The 20,632-nt window shown below is 42.4% G+C and overlaps 1 protein-coding gene across 1 annotated transcript in view; it reads left to right on the top strand.

Annotated features, from left to right (window-relative positions):
- Apbb1ip (amyloid beta precursor protein binding family B member 1 interacting protein) overlaps positions 1–11,842 on the top strand; it is a 97,363-nt gene extending 85,521 nt beyond the window's left edge. The window contains 6 exon segments of the mRNA XM_021654601.2: positions 4,475–4,573; positions 5,199–5,313; positions 7,795–7,898; positions 11,055–11,351; positions 11,353–11,391; positions 11,393–11,842. Of these exon segments, the coding sequence (XP_021510276.2) occupies positions 4,475–4,573; positions 5,199–5,313; positions 7,795–7,898; positions 11,055–11,351; positions 11,353–11,391; positions 11,393–11,572 (834 nt within the window). The 3' untranslated portion in view covers positions 11,573–11,842.
- The last annotated feature ends 8,790 nt before the right edge of the window (positions 11,843–20,632 follow it).

Genomic DNA, 20,632 nt, shown 5'->3' with positions numbered 1-20,632 from the left:
CAGCATCATCACTGTTTTTTAATTAAATTTTTATTTTTTATATTAATTAGAGTTTATTCACTTTGTATCCCAGCTGTAGCTCCCTCCCTCATTCCCTTCCTATCCTACCCTGCCTCCATCTTCTCCTCCTATGCCCCTCTCCAAGTCCACTGATGGGGAGGACCTCCTCCCCTTCTACCTGACCCTAGCTTATCAGGTCTCATCAGGACTGGCTGCATTGTCTTTGTAGCCTGGTAAGGCTGCTTTCCCCCTCAGGGGGGCGGGGAGTGATCAAAGAACCAGCAACTGAGTTCATGTCAGAGACAGTCCCTCTTCCCATTACTAGGTAACCCTCTTGGATACTGAGCTGCCATGGGCTACATCTGTGCAAGGGTTCTAGGTTATCTCCATGCATGGTCCTTGTTTGGAGTATCAGTCTCAGAAAAGACCCCTGAGCCCAGATTTTTGGTTCTGTTGCTCTCCTTGTGGCACTCCCATCCTCTCCAGGTCTTTCTCTCTCCCCCGTCTTTCATAAGATTCCCTGCACTTTGCCCAAAGTTTGGCTTCATTGCTGCTTTAAAATGTCCAGTAGCCCCCAGAGCCTACAAACAGCCCTGCCCCAGCAGAGGGCCCTGCCTCTCTCCAAACCTTCCTGATATTCCCCAAACATTCGGACACTCACTCAAAATGTCTTTTCAGCCCTTTTTAAACTTTTTACTGTGAAACCAGAGAATAATCACACATTTGATGTCTCCACCATTCCTCAGTTATGGTATGAGCTATCTGTTTACAAACCCAGGATGATATTTGTCAGCTCCCAGAACTTTTATTCTAGTTTGGATTCTGATGTTATCTTTACATGAAGATAAGTTGCCTAACCTTGTCTGTTGTACTCAACCATTTTGTAAGTTTAGAGGATACTAGGGTCTGTTCTTTCAGCAAGAACGCTCTGTAATGGCTGTGACCTCACATGCTCTAGGAGCTTCTCTTTTTCAAGATCAGGAGCAACAGGATGATGAGGGACTTCTGGCTCATGGCACTGATCCAGTGCTTTCTTTAAGCCCTTTTGCAAGTGATTTATCCACCAAAGATTGTGTTATAAGGAAGTGAGCCCTTCCTTATAACACAGGTGAGGTGAGGTGAGGTGAGGTGAGGTGAGGTGAGGTGAGGTGAGGTGAGGTGAGGTGAGGTGACCAAAGCCAGCATTGTGACTTTGTCCCAGAGCCTGTAGAATCTCCAAATTGTGAAATTGGTGTCTACCAACCAGCTCACCTCAGAACCACAAAGTCGGAGGATTGGGAGAAACATAGAGGCCTCTGTTTTATATTAAAGCCATCTGATTTCAGGGTATGATCATATTTTACTTTATTTAGGTGAATAACATTTGAGTATGTTACTGTTAAACATATTAAGTACTGTACTTCTCAAAGGGAGTGGTCCCCGCTACGCGAACACCGGTGCACTGCAGTGTACACAGTTTGCAGACCGCTTCTGAGAACTGGACTCCTATGACCTCACCAAAACCACAGTTACATGAAACAGTTAATAGTAATAGTAAGCCCAAGGTAGCAGCATCATATTTCTAAATGTCTCAGGAGGAAAACTTAGACATTTTTCTATTACTTTACTTATTTCTTTACATGTTTGTGTATCTATGTAAATGTATGTACATACGTGTGTGCAAGTCTACGCAGAGGCCAGAAGAGGCCATCTAGTGTCTTCTTCTTAAAGCTGGGCCTCACTTCTCATGCTGGAAGCCAGTAAACCCCGACAAGCTTCCTGTCTCTGCCCAGCTCGGAGCCAGGATGCCCAGCCTGTTACGGGGCGCTGGGATCCAATGGGTGGTCTTCATGCCTGTGGAGCAAGCCCTATTAATTGTTGAGCCATCACTACTGGTGCTTTCGTAAGAAGAATTTAAATATGAATTGCTGATGAGAGCAATGCTCTTCTGACATGGTAGTCAGAACACAACTTCTGTTGTAAGTCAGGCAGCTGTTGTTCTGATACTGATACCGGTTCAAACGCTTTGGTTTGGTTCTGTGAATATAGTTGCTGAGAATGCTGCGGGCATTTATGGAATGCCACATTCCAGCTGCCAATATGACCTTGAGGTTAATAAATCCTTTTTGCTATTGGACAGAGCTGCTTGATTTGATTGATGTTTCCGATTTTAAGGTCCTCCCAAGAACGTGATTGTTGCAGTAAGGTTTACAGTACTAACGGGAACATTGAGAATTTCTGAGCAAGCTTTGAACAAAAGAACAATACAGGGTGCAGCAGCCATCCAAAAGTATTTGCCGCCATCTGCTGGGTGGACTGGAGAACTACAGCAATAGTCTGCGTACCCGTGGAGTTGTCTGGAATGAGGAATCTGACTTCTAGGGCAGGCTGAACTGGCTTCTAACCCAGGCTCATACAATTCTGAGGGCTGAAGTCGCCTCAGTAAAGGAAGTAATCTGATTAAAAGGGTCAGCTTTTCTCAGTTCCAAGAAAAACCGTGGACAGAAAATCTTTACATTTTCTGGGTTTGGGGTTTGTTGTTATTGTTGTTTCCTTTTGGTTTCATTTGTTTTTTCCCTGTAGTATCTATACTGGTGTTTGTATTCAGTGGCTCAGTATAAGTTCAGAAATTATATAGGGTCAAAAGACATATAGTGGGCTCGCCAAACACCAGTTTTATAATTTTGAAACCAGAACTAGGCCAGGTGATGGTAGCACACACCTTTAATCCCAGCACTCAGGAAGCAGAGGCAGGCAGATCTCTGTGAGTTCCAGGACAGCCAGGCCTACACAGAAAAACCCTATATCAGAAAAACCAAGAAAGAGAGAGACAGGCACACACACAGAGAGAGACACACACAGAGAGAGAGAGAGAGAGAGAGAGAGAGAGAGAGAGCCTGAATTAACTGGAGCTGTTATAGTCTATGTGTCTTGCAGGGTTGGGCATGTCAAACATAATGCTATGTCCTGTACTCAGATCGCTTTTGAAGATTAGCTTCTTCCCTGAAGGTCAGTGAGTGTGCTGAATGCAAGAGTAGAAAAGTCTACGCAGCACCTTAGAGGGGAATTGCTGTTTCACTCCTTCTCTCCCGTGGAAGCCAAAAGTAGATGCTCCCAGGTCTGGCACCTCTTTGGTCATTTAGTAGCACTGGTCCATGCAGATCCAGGCAAGACTAGCAAGTGACTCTGAGGAAGCCACACACTCATACATTCACACATGCTCACATTTAGTTGGTACTTTTTCTACAATAAAATAGAATAGAAGCTATAATGACCCATAAAGATTGTCAAGACACATACTTCAGACTCTAGGTTTAGTTGCCAGCCTCTTACCCTATGGCTGCAATATTTCTGATGCAATAGTGAATGCTATGCTTATTTATTTCTTAAACAATTATTTTTGGCATCTGGGCTGCAGTTCTGCCATGTGCCAGGCATGTACTAAGCACCAAGGATCTTCCAAAACAAACAAGGCAGGAAAGTTCCCATCCAATAGAGTTCACTATGTCAGAGCAGATAGAAACAGGGGCTGCACGGAAAGAGAACCAAGAAAGAGACACATCTTCTGTATGCCACATAGCTCTTCCGTGAACTCCTGGGAACTATATAAGGCCTGCACACATGCACGCTTACACACACAGGCACATGTGTGCACACACATTGTTTATGACCACTTAAGGACAGACAGAAACACTCTGCATGCCATCCTCCCACAGAGGATATGCCCGTGTGGGGGGGGGGGGAGATCATTCTTTGTAAAAGAAATGACCTGTGGGCTAGATTTGGGGGAGGGGTAAAAGACCATGATTTTTATAAGCATTAGTGCTGTGACGTAAACTGCCAAGTAAGTCCCTTTATCTGATAGAGAAGCAACTTGGTTTCAGTGAGGGACAGATGTGAAAGATCCCAGCATTTAAAAGTGAGAAATAAAATTATTACTGACATGCACTGTAAGAAGTGTTTAGGATTGGAGCATATAACAGGCTTCTTAAATCTGTTCAAAGTTTGACCTTTTTCTTAATAGTGCTGGGTGTTGGACCAGGGCCTCACACAGCCTAACCAGCGTGCTGTGACTAAACTACACCCCCAGTCTTTTTGGTACCTTTTATTTTTGGGACAAGGTCTCATGAAGTTCCTCAAGCAGATCTCAACCTAGCAGTCCTCTTTCCTCAGTCTCCCTGGTAGCTGAGGTGGCAGGCCTGTGCCACCAGGCTGCCAGTTTAGCAGTTTTTAAAAGTTCCTATAGCTGGGTGTACTAATCTGTAATCTCAACTTCGGGGAAAACTGAGATGGGAGGATCATGAGTTCAAGGCCAGCCTGGGGTTCACGATGACGCCTTTGTCCTGATGATAAAACTATAACCAGATACTTTTGCCTCCATCTCAGTAAATATATATTGTCTTAGTTTCTCTTTAAGTGTTTTTTATTTCGAAAGGTACTTTGGGCTTTTAATAAGCTGAGTCTGTTAATTGTCTTCAACACTGTTTCTGTGTAGCACCCTCAAATTCAGAAGGAATCTCAGTATATCAAGTATCTCTGCTGCGATGACGCAAGAACTCTCAAACAATGGATTATGGGAATAAGAATCGCCAAGGTGAGTGTGAGTTCAGCTTCACCTGTTCTTGGGTAAGCCAACAAGGTCACTTACCAGCACCAGAATTTCGCCACTCCTGAGTACAGATGTTGTCTTGTCTGTTTGTCGGGTACCCCCCTTAGGTGGAGTCACTCACTTACTATGGTATAGTATTAACTACACAAGAACACACCCATCCAGGGGCTTGAGAATCAGAGTTGACTTTTCAGATTCACAGAGAGAATTGCAAACATATGTGCAATTAAGAAACTCAAGATTGGGCTAAGGGTGTGTACTTTAGTGGTAGAGCACTTGCCTGGCAAGTGTGAGTCCCTGGGGTTGATCCCACCATAAAAGGGAGAGAGAGCAAAGGAGGGCGTTTAACTCTACTGAACAGTTACATGAAGACTTGTGATCAAAATTTTGTGGCTAGCCCTATCCTCTGATGTGTAGATGGGAGAATTCAGCGATTGTGCTAATCTAAAAAATTGTTAACATTTGAAAGAGCAATCTGTGAAATATAGTCCCCCAAACCAACTTGGACCAGAAGAATTATGGCACTTTTTTCTCTCTCAAGATTTGTATTGCAGTGGAATACAAAATTTGAAATAAATGGATTCCTTTCCTTCTTCTCTTTCCTCCCTAGTATGGAAAGACCCTGTATGAGAACTATCAGCGGGCTGTGGAGAGAGCTGGGCTGGCCAGTAGGTGGACAAACCTGGGGACTGTTGGTACAGCGGTGTCAGCTCAGCCTTCTACAGGTAAAGCAGAGAAGAGATTCACATGCCGTCACCACGCTTGGGGTTCATGCCCATACACTGAAAATGCAAACTCTAGGAAACTAGGGAGCTGGCTCAGTGGGGAAAGTTTTGCTGTGTGAGTATGAGAACCGAGTTCCAATCCTTAGCACCCTGAAAGCCAGATGAATGCACATTTGTAATCCTAGCACCCCTCGGAGGAGATGGAAAAATCCATGCAAAAATGACCCAGTTTGCTCTTAACCTGTAGATAAATGTAGCCTTTAACACTAAGCCATTTCAGCCTGCGGATTGACAATAGCTTTGTATTACCCGGAACCAGCAGGATCAATGTGTTGTTTATCTCCTTTTAGAGTACTTTCATTTTAGTCTCATTCCCAGCTACATGACTTCAAGTCTGTGGCTCCAGGCAGCAGAGGGCAGAGCTAGGTGGCCTTGCATAATGAAAGACTCTGTCTAAAAAAACTAATAATAATAATGATGTGAAGAAGTAATTAAGGAAGGGATCCTGCTGTCAACCTCTGGTCACCACACATGCATGAGCACATCTGTCCACATACATATGCACACATACAAAGAACAGAGAGAAAGAGGGGAAGGAGATAAAATAGAATAAAATAAAATGAAAGCAAACTTTGTAGACAGTGTTTGGAATGCAGTCCCCTGTGTCTAGTTACAAGTGACTTTTCACAAAGCTTTGGCTACTTTTCCAAAATAGGCCCATAAATAAACTGTTGCCCATGATTTTAGGGTGGGCGGCAAGATGTGTCTTATCAAAACACACATCAAAGTATCATGCAGTTCAAGGCTCATCAGTACCTAGCAGAACCCTCAGAGCAGATATGGGACCATGCCTGCTGCTTTTCCTCAGTGACCTCACGGCTGGAGCCTCACGCTCAGTGCTGGGCATCACGTTTGAGGTAACAGCCTTGATCTGTGTTCGTCAAGGCTGGTATAGTTAACTAAGGTACCTAACGAGTTTGCTGCTCTACAGAGAGCTCCGGGCTTTGGTATCTGTGACAGACTCTAGGACCCCTTGAGCACTGTGCAAGTCCATAGTTGTTATGCTATCTTGTTTAGAAATAGTGACAAAGAAAAACCTGCAAATGTTCAGTAAAAGTCATTCATTTTCAAATGCTTTTGGTCAGTGGTCGATTTGGATCATGGGTATAGAATTTACATATTTAATTGCTCCACAGCATGTAGATTATAACCCCATTTCATAGCTGAGGGAACTGTGTAGTATAGATAGAAGCCAGTGTCCAGTATAAAGCAAGTATACAAATCAAACATTTGCTGATAATGAATCATAAAGAGTGGTATCTTAAAGACAATTTTCTATGGATGTAATTTTACCATTTATTAAAGATGAAATAAAATTTATATACTAATGAAATGTGGATGCTTTATTTAATTTTTACATGGAGAACTAAATCTTGGCTGAATATTTGAACTGCAAGGCATAGAACATCTTAAGTGTTTTTTAGAGTTGATCCTTATTCTGATTTTATAACCATCAATGCTGAGAATGCCACTTTGCTCAAATACATAGTGCAAAAAAATGGCAAGAGTATGTTTAGGGCTATTTCAGAAATCATTGGAAATTCTGTCCTAATGTCAAGTTAAAATTATTTTAATAGTCATTTCATGAAACATCAGCATCTCAAACAGCAATTTTTTAATATTTTTTTTTATTCCTGAGAATTTCATGCATGCTTGCAATGAAGCCTGGTCAGATCTCTGCCTGCCACCCTCCAGTCCTCCCAGTAAGGCCCTCTTTCAGGTCATATCCTCTTTCTTTTTAAAAATAAGACACTAAACCCAATTAGTACTGCCTTTATGTGCTTGGATGTAGGAATATCCATGGTATCTTGGGAAATCTACCAGTGACCACATATTTTAAACAAATTTTCCCTTCTCCAGCAGCTACTAGCTGCCAGTAGCTCATCAGTGAGGCACAGGAATTGAAAGCGCCTGAGTTTCGGCTGGACTGCTCTTGTGCAGGTCAGCACAGCTGGTATGAGTTTGTGAGTGCCATAGCCATGTGATATCTGGACAGCATTTCACAGCCCTCCTCCTGTCATCTAGCTCTGATATTCTTTGCTCCTCCTTTTCAAGGGCACTCCCTGAACCTTGGTGGATGGAGGGCAACAAAGATTTGCCCATTTTAGGGCTAAGCACTGTCTCTAATTCTCTGCCTTGATCAGTTATGTGTTTGTCCATTGACTGCTGCCCACTGCAAAATCTTAGTGTTTACTAGAAGCCTTGTGATTTTTAACTAAACACAAGTCTCTACACATGCCAAGGACATTCTTAACCTCAGAGGCATACCCCACACGGGACCTAAGATTTTTCATAAGGCATTGTGAAATATTTGTGAGTGTTGCCTTTTGCGTTATGATGTAAAGTGCTTTGTACTTGCAGATTCTCCTTGAAGAGTACTGAAAATGCCTTCTCACTCTATTTTCTCTTCTGCTCCCTCAGGACTTAAAACAGGCACCAGCCAGCCCAATGGTCAGGTGCCCCAGGCTGCACCTTCTGCAGGTGATATCCTCCAAGAGGCCCAGGCACAAGTGGAAACAACTAAGGTAAACGACAAACCCTTGCAAAGCCTATTGAGCGATACCTAAAGAAAGCCCGCCTTCTGAGCTGGTCCTGGTACCTTTTCTTCTCAAAAACCCAAGTACAGTTCCAAATACAACCGGGAAGACACTGTACTATAATTTCATTTAGGAGATGGGGTCATATTTTACCCTAAAGCTCCCAAGGCTGGAGGTGAACGTTAGAATCAGGTATTAATCACACTGCTTTGTCACGTCCTAGTGTTCGTTAGCTGTGTTTACTGTAACAGAGGAATTTCCTTCAGGTAGTGACTTTCATGTTCCTTAGCCCTTGAGATTTTTGATTTTTTAATTAATTAGAGCAATTGAAAATTAGTCGGAAGCCCTATATGAAGTGAGCCCCCAAACTGGATCAGAAGACTCCTAAAAAGAGTCCACGTATGAAATGCGCATTTTATATTTTCTGGCTACTGACTTGAACGCATGCTCAGAATGATGGAGAGAAAAAAAACATTTAGATACTAACCAAGATCAGGCGTGAGGGTGTGAGGCCCTGGGTTCCATCACCTGCACTACGAAGATCGATAGACAGATAGAAAGAATGAAGGATAGATAGACAGACAGACAGATAGACAGATAGATAGATAGGCTGTGTAAAATAACATCCTCCATAACTTTTTTCTATAAAAGAGACTAATAAAGGTTAATTTCAATGTATATAAAGCCAATAGTTGATTGTAATTCAGTTATTAATCCAATTCGGATATCTCAGAAGACTGTAATTTCTACTGAGTATTTCATGGGGTTCGGAACAGCTTTAAATAGTTGTGGCTGTCTCCACGTATTACAGTCCTTGTGCACAGCTTCAATACTTTACTTCATTCGCCGCTTCAGTGGTAGAAAGTAAATGTTGCTGTTTCCTGAAAGCCTTATAGTTTTTGAAAGCCGTTTTAGGCTTTTAAAAGCTGCTTCTCCGCTCTATCCACGCCTGACAGTCTCACCATGCAATTTTCTTTCTGTCATATTTTCATTATTTCTGTAACATTAGTCAAAAAGAAGTGTTTTTAAGAGCCAAAGAGATAAATGAACACCAGAATAGAAATGATTTCTGTTAATACCAATACTCAAGCTGCCTGAGCCAAAATTTTTAAGAAATATATCACAAGCTTAGCATGCCAAGTAAATAAGTGAAAAAAACTGAAACTCATCAAAAAGTACTTTATTAGAAAAATCTAAATTTAATATTCTGTAGTTCAGGCTGTTAAGGGAAAAAAATAAATAAAACAGAAGCTGATAAAATGTAAACTAAAATGATGATGGTTTGCACAAGAAGATAGCCATTCAATTCAGCTGCCTGAAATTGCCGGGACGCTGCCTTTATATAAATACACTGCTACAGAAATACACTGCTGTTATTATTGTCGTCAAGTTCTCTCTTGACTTTAGAGTCTAGAGCCAGGCCAGGTGTTCTGTCCTCCACACATGCATGATTTTATGTTAGGAACTCATCAATGGCTTATCTCACTTGGTCTCATTATTACATGAAGCATATCATATTCAATTTATGCTTGACTTTCATCACACACATACAGGAAAAGAAAGGAAAGGTAGACGAAGAGTTTAGACCAGGTGTCCTGCTTCCAGCTGCTTCCTTCTGGGAGCCTCTGTAGTAGAGGGGCAAAGTATGATTGGCTCCTCCTTTGAAGTCTGAAATCTGGGAACTGGAACCTTTGTTCCGGGAACAATAGTGCATAGACAATCAAGGGAACAGTGGAACATGCACTCCAGCAGGGAGAGTGAAACGGCCATCACCCAGCCAGGGTTGTTTCTCTTGGTTTCCTCCCTTCTGCACTCTTAATCCTAACCACGCAGAGTATCCAAGCGAAGGGTTTTAGTATAATATTCTGTATCTGCTGAGAATTTCATACACGCACACAAGGTATTTCAGTCCCCACTCCAACTCCTCTCAGGAACTTCTTACTTCCACACACTCTTCCTTCCCAACTCCATGTTCTCTTTTTTCTTATAACCCACCGAGGCCAATGTTGCCTGTGTACGCATGGGTATAGGGCGGTCCACTGGGTCATGGTAAACCTGCCAGGGACCACATTCCTAAAGAAAACTGACGCGCCCTCCCCTCGAAGCCACCAACAGTCAACGAATCCTTAGCTAGGGGGAGAGCCCCTGTACTTCCCCCTCCTGTGCTGAAACGCCAGCTAGCTGGATCCGGCGCAGGCCACGGTCCTGTCCCGTCCAGAGCGCACTTTCACCCTCGTCTTCCCCAACCTTTGGCTCTTACGGTCTTTCTGCTCCTCCTTGCTCAAGGGGACCAGCACCAGGGGGAAGGGTCTATTACACAGATATTCCATTTATGATTGAGCACTCTGCTCATACTTCTTCTCTGCACTGTGAACAGTGTGAGTCTTGGCATTAACTGTTGTCCTCTGCACAAAGACATTTCACTGATGGGGACTGAGCTGCACTAACCTAAGAATATAGAGATAAATGTTTAGGAGGCCTTTAAGAATATGCCCATATAGCAAAAATAATAGTAGTAGGTTCATCCCTAGAGACTGTGACCTCTCCAGCCCCAAGTTCTTGGCCAGATTTTAAGCGAGAAGATTTTTGTGAACACTCTGAGATGCCCCTTGATTACCTCTACGCCACCAAAGGTGTGGCACATACACATACACACAAGCACACATACACAAACACACCACCAAAATTGTGTTCCTTCATATTCCCAGGATATTGATGGCCTGTCTTAGGTTGGGAGTAGGGAGTCTTAGAGAAACATCTGGCTTCGAGTTGCCCCAAGATGAGATCTGCTTGGAAATGAAACTGAGAGAACCCCCACAAGGAGTTAGGATTTATTAATACTTTAGAGAAACATTCAACTTCTGTGTAAGACTTACTGAGGAAGGTCTGTGTGTGACCTAAAGGCAGTAAACACTTCCTAGATGAAATGTGGCTGAGATGGACAGTTACAGAGAGTCCTGACTCAGAGCTCACATACAATGATGTCAAAGGCATCTGGGACCATTCCTTACCTAGAGAAAGGTGAGCTCATGATCACACTTAGTCCCCGTGTGGGAAGGAATGGGGCAATCCCAATCAGCATCACTGTCACATAATGGATGTGTTGTCAAAACCCGTGACAGCTCTGTTGTCACTTTGTTGAAGGATGACAATCGAGGCTTGACTAACCACTGCCCAGGACCAACCCGGGAGAATCATCGCCCTAAGTCCAGCCTGCCACCGCCACCCCCTCCAGTAAGACGATCTTCAGACACCTGTGGCAGCCCCGCCTTGCCACCCAAGGCCAAGGGCAGAGGCAACTGTACCTTCCCTGCCCCTCCGGAGAACCTCCTGCCTCCGCCGCCGCCCCCACCGCCCCAGGAGGACAGCGACTGCGAACTTCCCCCGCCAAACCTGGGCTTCCTAGAGGAGCCACCGGACTTCGTGCCGCCGCCCCCACCGCCCCCCACCACCTGCAGCTGCTGAAGACCCCGAATTGCCACCCCCCGCCACCACCCCCACCCTGTCTCTCCCAGTCATCTCCAATGCCCCCCAAAAGGCCCCCAGTGCCCCCCAAGCGGCAAGAAAACCAAGGACTCCCTGGTACAGCAGGGAGCGGCGAGCAAGATTTCATGTCAGACCTCATGAAAGCCTTGCAAAAGAAAAGAGGCAATGTGCCCTAGGGACCTCTGTTAGTGTCTGCGATGACCCATATTTTGTTTGGTACTCTGTTGTCATGGCATCTTGTACATTTTAGTAAAATGTTTTCCGACGACAACTAATATAAAACTCTCCACTGCTGTGCATACTATGTTCATACATTTTAAGCTAGCAGAATTCAGGGTACGGTGGATTTTATCTTGCATTCCAGGTTCACCGAAATTATATTTGGGGCTCATTTTATTGTGTTGAAAAGGCTCAAATTTTAAAAATTAAAGTTTGTCTGAAAAGAGTGTTTCTTGGAAGTGTGTTTCCAGTGTATAAATTTTATATGGTTTATATTTACCTTTCTAAAGGCTTCAAAGCCCTGTGCCTTCTTAAGCCTTCTTCCATTTTCTTGGTGTCTGTCACCTTCAGAAAAAGCAAAAAAGGAAAAAGAAAGAAGGCAGATGTTCCATTTCTTTTATACATCTTGGTTGATTCCAACTCTGGCCTTAATCATGGTTTTCTGTGTGGGCTGCTTGGTTCTGAAGTGCCAGGGAGAACCCATGGATGCCTACCCCTAGGCCAGCGTGCATCACTGAGCTACCGATAACTACCCTGCTTTTCACTGTTTGGATTTTTGCTTTTTAAAATTTTTTTAATATTATTACTTTTTTCATTTATTTATTAATTTAATCTCTTTGCAGCCTGATCCCATCCCCCTCCCTCCCCTCCCACTCCTGTCCTCATGCCTGCCTCCCCCCCATTTCCTTTCCTTTTTCTCAGAGAAAGGAAAACCCCCACTAGGGTACCAACCCACCCAGGCCTCTCAACTCTCAGCAGGACTAGCCAAATGCCCCCCTGGGGCCTGACAAGGCAGCCCAGCTACGACAGGGATCCAGTGGCAGACGACAGAGTTGGAGACAGCCCTGCTCCCGCTGTTAGGGGACCACGCATTGACCACGCTGCACACACCCCGCATTGGTGTTGTGTGTGATGTGTCTGTGTGAGGGCACGTGTAGACACTTTACGGAATGAGTGCACTCTTTCCTCCTTCATGTGGGTCTGAGGCCTCAGCTCCTTACGCTGATATAGCAAGTGTTCCTACGTTCTGGGCCATCTCACTGGCCCAGGCTCTTCTTCTTAAAACAGATGAAAAGAGCAAGATATAATTGAACATTTTGTTTTGGGGATCTCTCGATGCAGTGGTACAAATGTCCTACAAATGAAGTAGCTGGACATACAGGTCGTGTGTTGCCCGTAGCCTGCTTGTTTCTCTCAGAAATGAACTGCACAAGTTAAGAACCAGAATAATCTGGGCTCAGTGACCCAACTGTCTCTTCTCTAAATGGCTCCTTGTTGGCCTTTTAGAATTTCTAAAGTTTGTTTTATGTCTCTACTTTTGTTTCTAATTGTATAAAAAAAAATTAAATCTTTAGTTTTCTCAAAGTAGTTAGGAGTTTAAAAAATAATATATTATTTTCTAAATTAAAAATAATTAAGTTTAGTTTTCAATATTTGGGCATAAGTAAGCTCTAAATTAATATTTTAAACAAAATCAATTTTAAATTAACTTATTTAGTAATTAAAATTAGTAAAGCAAGAATATAGAGGGAGGGGTGCCTCAAGGAAAGTGATTTCAAATATTATTGTTGCTACTTGAGCAAGTGTTTGAAATTGAAGGTAAACAAACACTGTACTTAACCTTACCCCACATACATTAATTCATGCCTTTTTAAGTTTTATGATTTTATATCAGTGCAGTAAAATCATAATTTTCTGACCTGCAGGCAAAGTCTGACTGTTGTGCAGATTCCTGGAACAATACAGACACACATAGTGGCATAGTTTTATTAGAGACTGGTTCAGAGATTTAGAGTTTGGTAGGGAGTGATGAATGAATAAATGTCTGTGGTCACACGGAGGTCCAGATTGCTTAGATAGGATATAGATTAATAAAGCCATTACAGAGAGCAAAGAGAAAAGATCTTTCGTAAGGTCTGTAATCTGGATATGAATGTGGATCATTCCACAGGTGTGGAAGCAGGCATGGCAGTGCATGCTTGTAACCAAGTTCACAGCCAGTCTCGGCTGTGCAGCAAGACCTTGTCTCAGAATGCAAACAAAACTACTACCATGACTGTACATCAGTAGCATTTGTATAGCTTAGAATTCTGGTCAAAAGAGTAGTGAGTCCCTTAGTTTATTTCAAACTCAGGTAGCTATCCCTAGTCCTGTCTACAGAAGAAAACATAGGTTCCTGCTTGACAGCCATGTAGTCTGAGGATAAAGGCAGCCTGGAAATGATCCACTGTGCCAACTGCAGTTCTGACTTTATATAACAAAATCACCTGGTGCAGCTAAATGCAGCTGAGAGTGCACCTCCACAGTTCACAGCACAGTTCCAGGAAGCCTAGGTAAGGCATGTGTCTAAGCGCTCGGGTCCCAGGGCTAGCTCTGGAAAATTCTTGGCTCCCCGCTCTTTTTCCACCTTCACTGTTGTTTGTTCATTTGCTTCACTGTCTCTTTACAATTCTAACTTTCTATCATCTGTCTAGAGATTTTCACTTCCTCTGGCATCAGTGGCTAGAGGAAGTGAAGAATCATTCCTTACTAAGCTATGTTCAGCCAGAACATGAGGCTAGTGAAAGAGATACTAGAAAGTCATCACTGCGAATCAGGGAAGGGAAAAGACCAGGACCTGAATCCCTTGAGGGTAAAAGGAGAGATGCAGTTGTAATGGGTTTCAAAGGAGACCCCAAAAGCATCACTTCAAATATATTGTTAAGAGATCAAGCTTGCAGGTTCCAAAGAGTTGGTTCACATCCTATCTCCTAAGTTCTACTTGTACCAGACTTTCTTTATAAGAGAAAGGACTATAAAAACTCAAAATGATTCTGATGCTCTCAAATTTTAACCCTTTACACAGATTTTAAGAAAGCTACTGATTTTAGTATGATTATACTAAGATATGTACACCTAAAGAAACTAAGCAAGAAGGAGGACAGCAGGTAAGATGTTCAATCCTCATTCAGAGAGGCAAGCGGGATAGACATTGGAAGAGGGAGAAAACAGGGAACAGGACAGGAGCCTACCACAGAGGGCCTCTGAAAGATTCTACCCAGCAGGGTATTAAAGCAGATGCTGAGACTCATAGCCAAACTTTGGTCAGAGTGTAGGGAATCTTACAAAAGAAGGGGAAGATAGAAAGACCTGGAGGGCACAGGAGCTCCACAAGGAGAGCAGCAGAACCAAAATGATCTTGGTCCAGAGGTCTTTTCTGAGACTGAAACTGTAACCAAGGACCATGTATGGAGATAACCTAGAACCCCTGAACAGATGTAGCCCATGGCAGCTCAGTAAACAAGTAGGTTTCCTAGTAATGGGAACAGGGACTACTTCTGACATGAACTCAGTGGCTGGCTCTTTGATCACCTCCCCCTGAAGAGGGATGAGCAGCCTTACCAAGCCACAGAGGAAGACAATGCAGCCAGTCCTGATGAGACCTGATAGGCTAGGGTTAGATAGAAGGGGAGGAGGACCTCCCCCATCAGTGGACTTGGAGAGGGGCATGGGAGGAGATGAGGAAGGAAGGGCAGGATTGGGAGGGAACATAGGAGGGGGCTACATCTGGGATACAAAGTGAATAAATTGTGATAAACAAAAAAATAAATTTAAAAAATTAAGTAATTTTTTTTAAAAAATAAAGCAACTGAAAAGAATATTGACACAGTTATGGGAGACCAAACAAAGCACTGGTACATTAAGCCTCTCCACCTCTTTCTGCCCTTGTCTACTTCCACTTCTGGTGGAAGTTCAAGTCTAATACTGAGGTCTTATGATCAGAAGCCCTACAAACTTGGGATGCTTTCAGCGAATGTCAAGCAGACGGTTGCCTTTTATAAGTGCAAGCACCACCAGGCAGCAAATGTTGCAATTTCTGTTCAGTGAAGCAGAATTTTTCTGTCTAGCTGAAAGCCCTTTCACAAGCATTCCCTAGACCTGAGTGGGATTGTCTACAACAGCCCTGACAGTTAAAGTTAAATATGTTTCTGTTCAATGAAGATGAGAGAAAAACTTGGATGTGGAAGTGTTCAAAAACCCAGAGATTAAGACAATGGTACTAATCTTGGCTTATAAAATCTATCATCTTGTAAAATGATGTCATCAGGACCAGCTGAAATTTAAAATAAAGCGCTTGAGCCAGGTATGGTGGTGAATATCTTTACTCACAGTTCTCAGAAGGCAGAGGCAGGTGGATCTCAGTGAGTTCTAGGTCAGCCAGGTCTACACAGTGAGTTCTGGAACAGTCAGGGCTATAGAGAGAGACTTTGTCTCAAAATAAATAAATGAAACTCTGCATTTGAAAGTTTTTAAGACACATGATTTAATCTGACTCATGATAAAATCTGAAACAATATTTTTATTCTTTTATTCTCTTGTTGTGGGTTATTAATATTTATTATCGATTTATCTTTTAGTTAAGCAGCAGTTATCCCTAAACCAGCTGTATACCCAAATCACCACATAGAGACTAGGATTTATTTATTTAACCTAGAGCATAATGCTGGGCAATAATTACTCCATCCTATACCTCCAAGCCCACATAGTTTCCTCCCATTCAGATTTCACCCATTATAACTGCTTCTAGTCATATCTTAGGTCCGGTTCATCTCTCCATGTGGTTCCAAGTCCTCTCCTGCAGATTTCTGCTCTCCTCCTACTACTGGCTTCCTTCTCCTCCCCTCTGGATCAGGATGTCCCACCCTATTCTCTCCACTGCTCAGCATTGGGACTGTTTGTTTTATTGACTACAGAGAACAAACAGTGGCCTGTTTACACAAACTTGAGACAGGTGATGCACAGAATAAACATCACAATGAAATGTCCGTATTGAAGCCAGATAGTAGAGAAAATCAGCATTTGAATGAACAAGGGTAAATTGTATACATTCCATAAGAACATTATATCAGCATTTTCTCTCTCTCTCTCTCTCTTTCTCTCTCTCTCTATCTCTCTCTCTCTGTGTGTGTGTGTGTGTGTGTGTGTGTGTGTGTGTGTGTACCCTTAGAAATAAGAAGAGGGTATTGGATTAAGAACCAGGAACAAGAATTAAAGGCAGTCATGACAACCATAGCCAACCAGTGTGAGTGCTGGGAAACAAATTTCTCTGCAAGGACAGCAGTTGTTCTTAACCACTGAGCCATCTTTCCAGCCTGTAGTGGAAGTTTTGGTTATGTTATGTAGATATGCTTTTGTATAATCCAAGTGTGGGATTTGGGAATGCTTTATCTATAGCTGACAACAGGCTTCTGATAGGGTGTGTGATCCTTTCAGCCGGAAACTGCCTCATGCAGTGGGCATGGTTTTTGCCAGCTGAAAAACATCCTGGTGCAGACTCTGAGAAGGCATAAATAGGAGCTCAGAGCAGAGACCACTTAGCTTTGAGATGCTCCTCGAGAGAATGCTACTGGTGGTGGTCCTTGCTGCTGCATTTGCTGGATTGCTGGATTGCTGGATTGCTGATTTGTTCTGCTGCTTTGTTTGCTGCTGCTGCAGCTGCTGTTTTACTAGACTACTGACTACTGACTATCTGAACAATGAAGAGTGGAATCCCTCCAAGGAACTATGTCTAATTAGGTCTACATCCTGTCTTCCTATTAACCATTCCCTTCTACCTAGGGTTGGGGAGTTGGAAGGGAGGGAGAGTCTTTAGGAAACACACAAAAAGTAGATTTTAGAAAAATCAAAGCCTACACCAGCCCCTAAAATCAGATCTTTACAGTATGTCTTCAAAAGAAGAAATACACATTTAAGCCCCACTAAATGTTTCATGTATTTGATTTCATTGGAGGAATTATGGATGCTATGATATTTAAATTATCAAGTTCAATAACTGAGCCACTGAAATATATTGAGAAATTTGATGGCTTATATTTGGTCAATTTTTATATGCAGTTTACATGTACCTTGGGTTTAGATCATTACATATTTGTTCTTTAGAACAAGTTTGTCAAATCTTCTAAACCTAATATATATCATCTTTGAGTTCATCAGTTACTAAGAAGTGGGTATAATGTCTGTCATGGTCTGAATATGTAATGTCCCCATAAGTTCATGTTCTAAACACTTGGTCCCCAGCTTGTGAGGCTATTTTGGTAGGTTCTGGAAATTTGAGAAAATGGCATCTAGCTAATTATGGAAAGTAGGTTATAACAGGCAGACTCATGGGAGTGTCTTTTCCCTGGCATCTTTCTGAATCCCTCCTCCTGCTTCCTGGCTACCCTGACTACTCTGTTCTGCCATGTCATCTCTACCATGATAGCTGACACCCTGGAAACCATTAGCCAAAATGAATTCTTCCCTTAGGTTGACTTTGTCAAGTATTTTGGAAAGACTGTAAGAGCTGGAGGATGTGAGGGAGTACATGTCTTGAGGACATACATGGCCAATGTACCCATGAACTCACCACCAGTTATGGTTATCAGCAAGATATCAAGTCAAGATCATTGACATTCCAAAAGACAGCACTAATGACATTCAATGACTTTTTTTTTGTTTTTTTATTATTATTATTTTAAAGTTTTTCTCTGTGAAGCCGGGGCTGTCCTGGACTCACTTTGTAGACCAGGCTGGCCTCAAGCTCACAGAGGTCCGACTGCCTCTGCCTCCCCAAGTGCTAGGATTACAGGTGTGGGTCACCACGCCCAGCTTCAAAGGGCTCTTAACAGAGAAAGAAAAAAAAAGGGACAGAACAAGTCTGGAAGGGGGCATATTGGGGTGCCTAGGGGAGGGGAAGAGCTAGGAGTATATATAAGATGTGCTGTTTGCATGTATGAAATTATCAAAGAGCACATAGAAGATATTCTATTTTAAAATTCCCCACCAGGAAGGGAGGCTCCTGATGTCCCACCCCTAGGCAAGAAGTTGATGGAAGCTGGTGGTTGTTAAGGACACAGACATTGTCTCTTAAGGGTGGGTGACCACTAGTAGGCCACCCAGGTGCATGACATGACACCGATGTGCATATAGATAGCTGGGTTCAGTGGGTTATTTTAAAAAAAAAAAAAACAGAAGACATTATCTTGAGAGACAGGTACATGTTGGGGGGTGGGAGATGGAAGGCAGAGCTGTTGGAGGAAGGATCTGTCTGTGACATATTGTATACACATATAAAAATTTCAAAGAATGAAAGGGTAAAAGTAAATCGCATGTTGCTTAGAACAAGACTAGTAAAAGATAAATTAACTGTCAAAAGCTGTAATGAGAACCAAAGGTAAAGTAGGCATCTGTGGTCCCATGATGGCCACTAGCTGTGAAATACCAGCACTGAGGGGGCCTGGCCCTTCTCTCAGTTGTGTTTTGAGGGTTCTTATGGATAGTACTTGGCATATCTGTATGTCACAGGAAATGCCTGAAAGAATTGTGCTACAAGGGCATTAAGAGGGAAAACCTTGCAAAATGGGACATGAACGTACTTCTCTGCTCATAATTATTTATCACATTGTGCTTTTATAATTTAAAATCTCTGAATAACTATAGAAAGTTCTAAACATAATATGTACTTCTCCATGTAACAGAACAAATGACTTTAAAAGAATTTTAAGAATATTAAATTTAGCCAGGCATAGTGGCACACACCTTTGATCCCAGCACTCAAGGAGGCAAAAACAGGTGGATCGCTGTGAGTTCAAAGCCAGCCTGGTCTCCAGAGCACATCTAGGACAGCCAAGGCTACACAGAGAAACCCTGTCTTGAAAAAAAAATTAAATTTAAGTTTATTAAGAATACCAGCAGCAGAATTTTCTGTCATTATTTGGGCTTTTTCGAGACAAGGTCTCAACTTCGGAACCCAGGTTAGCTTTGACCTCATAACCTTTGTGCCTCGGCCTCTGCAGTGCTGATAAAATAGGAATGTGCCACCATACCTAGGAAGCATTACTTTAGACACACAAAAAGTTAGGTATTTTGTTTAAACAAATTAACATTTCCTTCTCATCAGAAGAGTGAAAATATCAACAGATAACTTACCCTGGGAAAACCATGAGGTTTTAAGGCAGGAGACTGTGCCACATCAGAGACCACAGCTGAAAAAAATGATAATTTTTTAAATTAGAAATTTGTCAAAATTTCAGCACTATCAACTTTAAAATCCTCTAATATGGAATAGTGTAATTTTTAAGAATATGGGTATTTTTCAAAGGTGAGTGAAGCAGTTGGAGAGATTGCTAAGTACTTAAGACCTTGCTGCCTGCCAGTCTAGAGAACCCAGGTGCAGTTCCCAGCACCGACATCAGACGGCTTACAGCCATTCGTAATTGCAGCTCCAGGAGAGCTAACGCCCTCTGCCAACTTCAGAACATGATTAAAGGAGCATCAATAAGTATATGTAAGAAAAAATGAAAAAAAAAGTAAAATTATTCAACCTAAAACAATACTCAGGTATACTATTATGATGGACATTCTTCATGTCCCATTAAAGAAACTGAAAGAAATAGAATTTATGAGAGAATTACAGCAAAGTGAGTTATTCTCCTTTTTGTTATTCTCTTTTTAAATGGAAGAGAAATGATTCTGAAGATCAAGACCTTTCCACAGAACTGGAAAGAAATGCTTCCCTAGTGTGTGTGTTATATTCACCATTAAACTACTTCTACATAAAAATCTACATGCCTAGCATCTCATCAGAGATTTACCTCTCAGTTTACTGATGCATTTCTGCGTGATTCATCCCTGAAATCAGAAAGATTACCTTGAAGCCCTGCTTGTCAGAATTCCAAGGTAGTGAATAACAGCCTCACCACACAGATATTCTCTCACTGAGAAATGGAGTGTTGCTCTACCATCACCATTTCGACAGGAAATAGAATTTTAAAGATTTCCATCTGTGGGCCAAAAAGAGGGGTCAGATGCTCCCAAACCAACAACACGAGTTCAATCCCCATGTCAGAAAAAGAGAACAGCTCTCCCAGCTGTCCTCTGGCTGCTACTGTCCATACATGTGCACATGATAAAACACATAAGTGTAATACAGAAATGCGTATGATTTTATTTTTAGCTAAAACTACATTAATTATTATTTAGAATATAAAGTATTGCCT

Source organism: Meriones unguiculatus, chromosome 7 (assembly GCF_030254825.1).
Source record: "Meriones unguiculatus strain TT.TT164.6M chromosome 7, Bangor_MerUng_6.1, whole genome shotgun sequence".
NCBI lineage: Eukaryota > Metazoa > Chordata > Mammalia > Rodentia > Muridae > Meriones > Meriones unguiculatus.
Note: the sequence above shows the minus strand (reverse complement) of the source record. Positions and strands in the feature narration are given on the sequence as shown.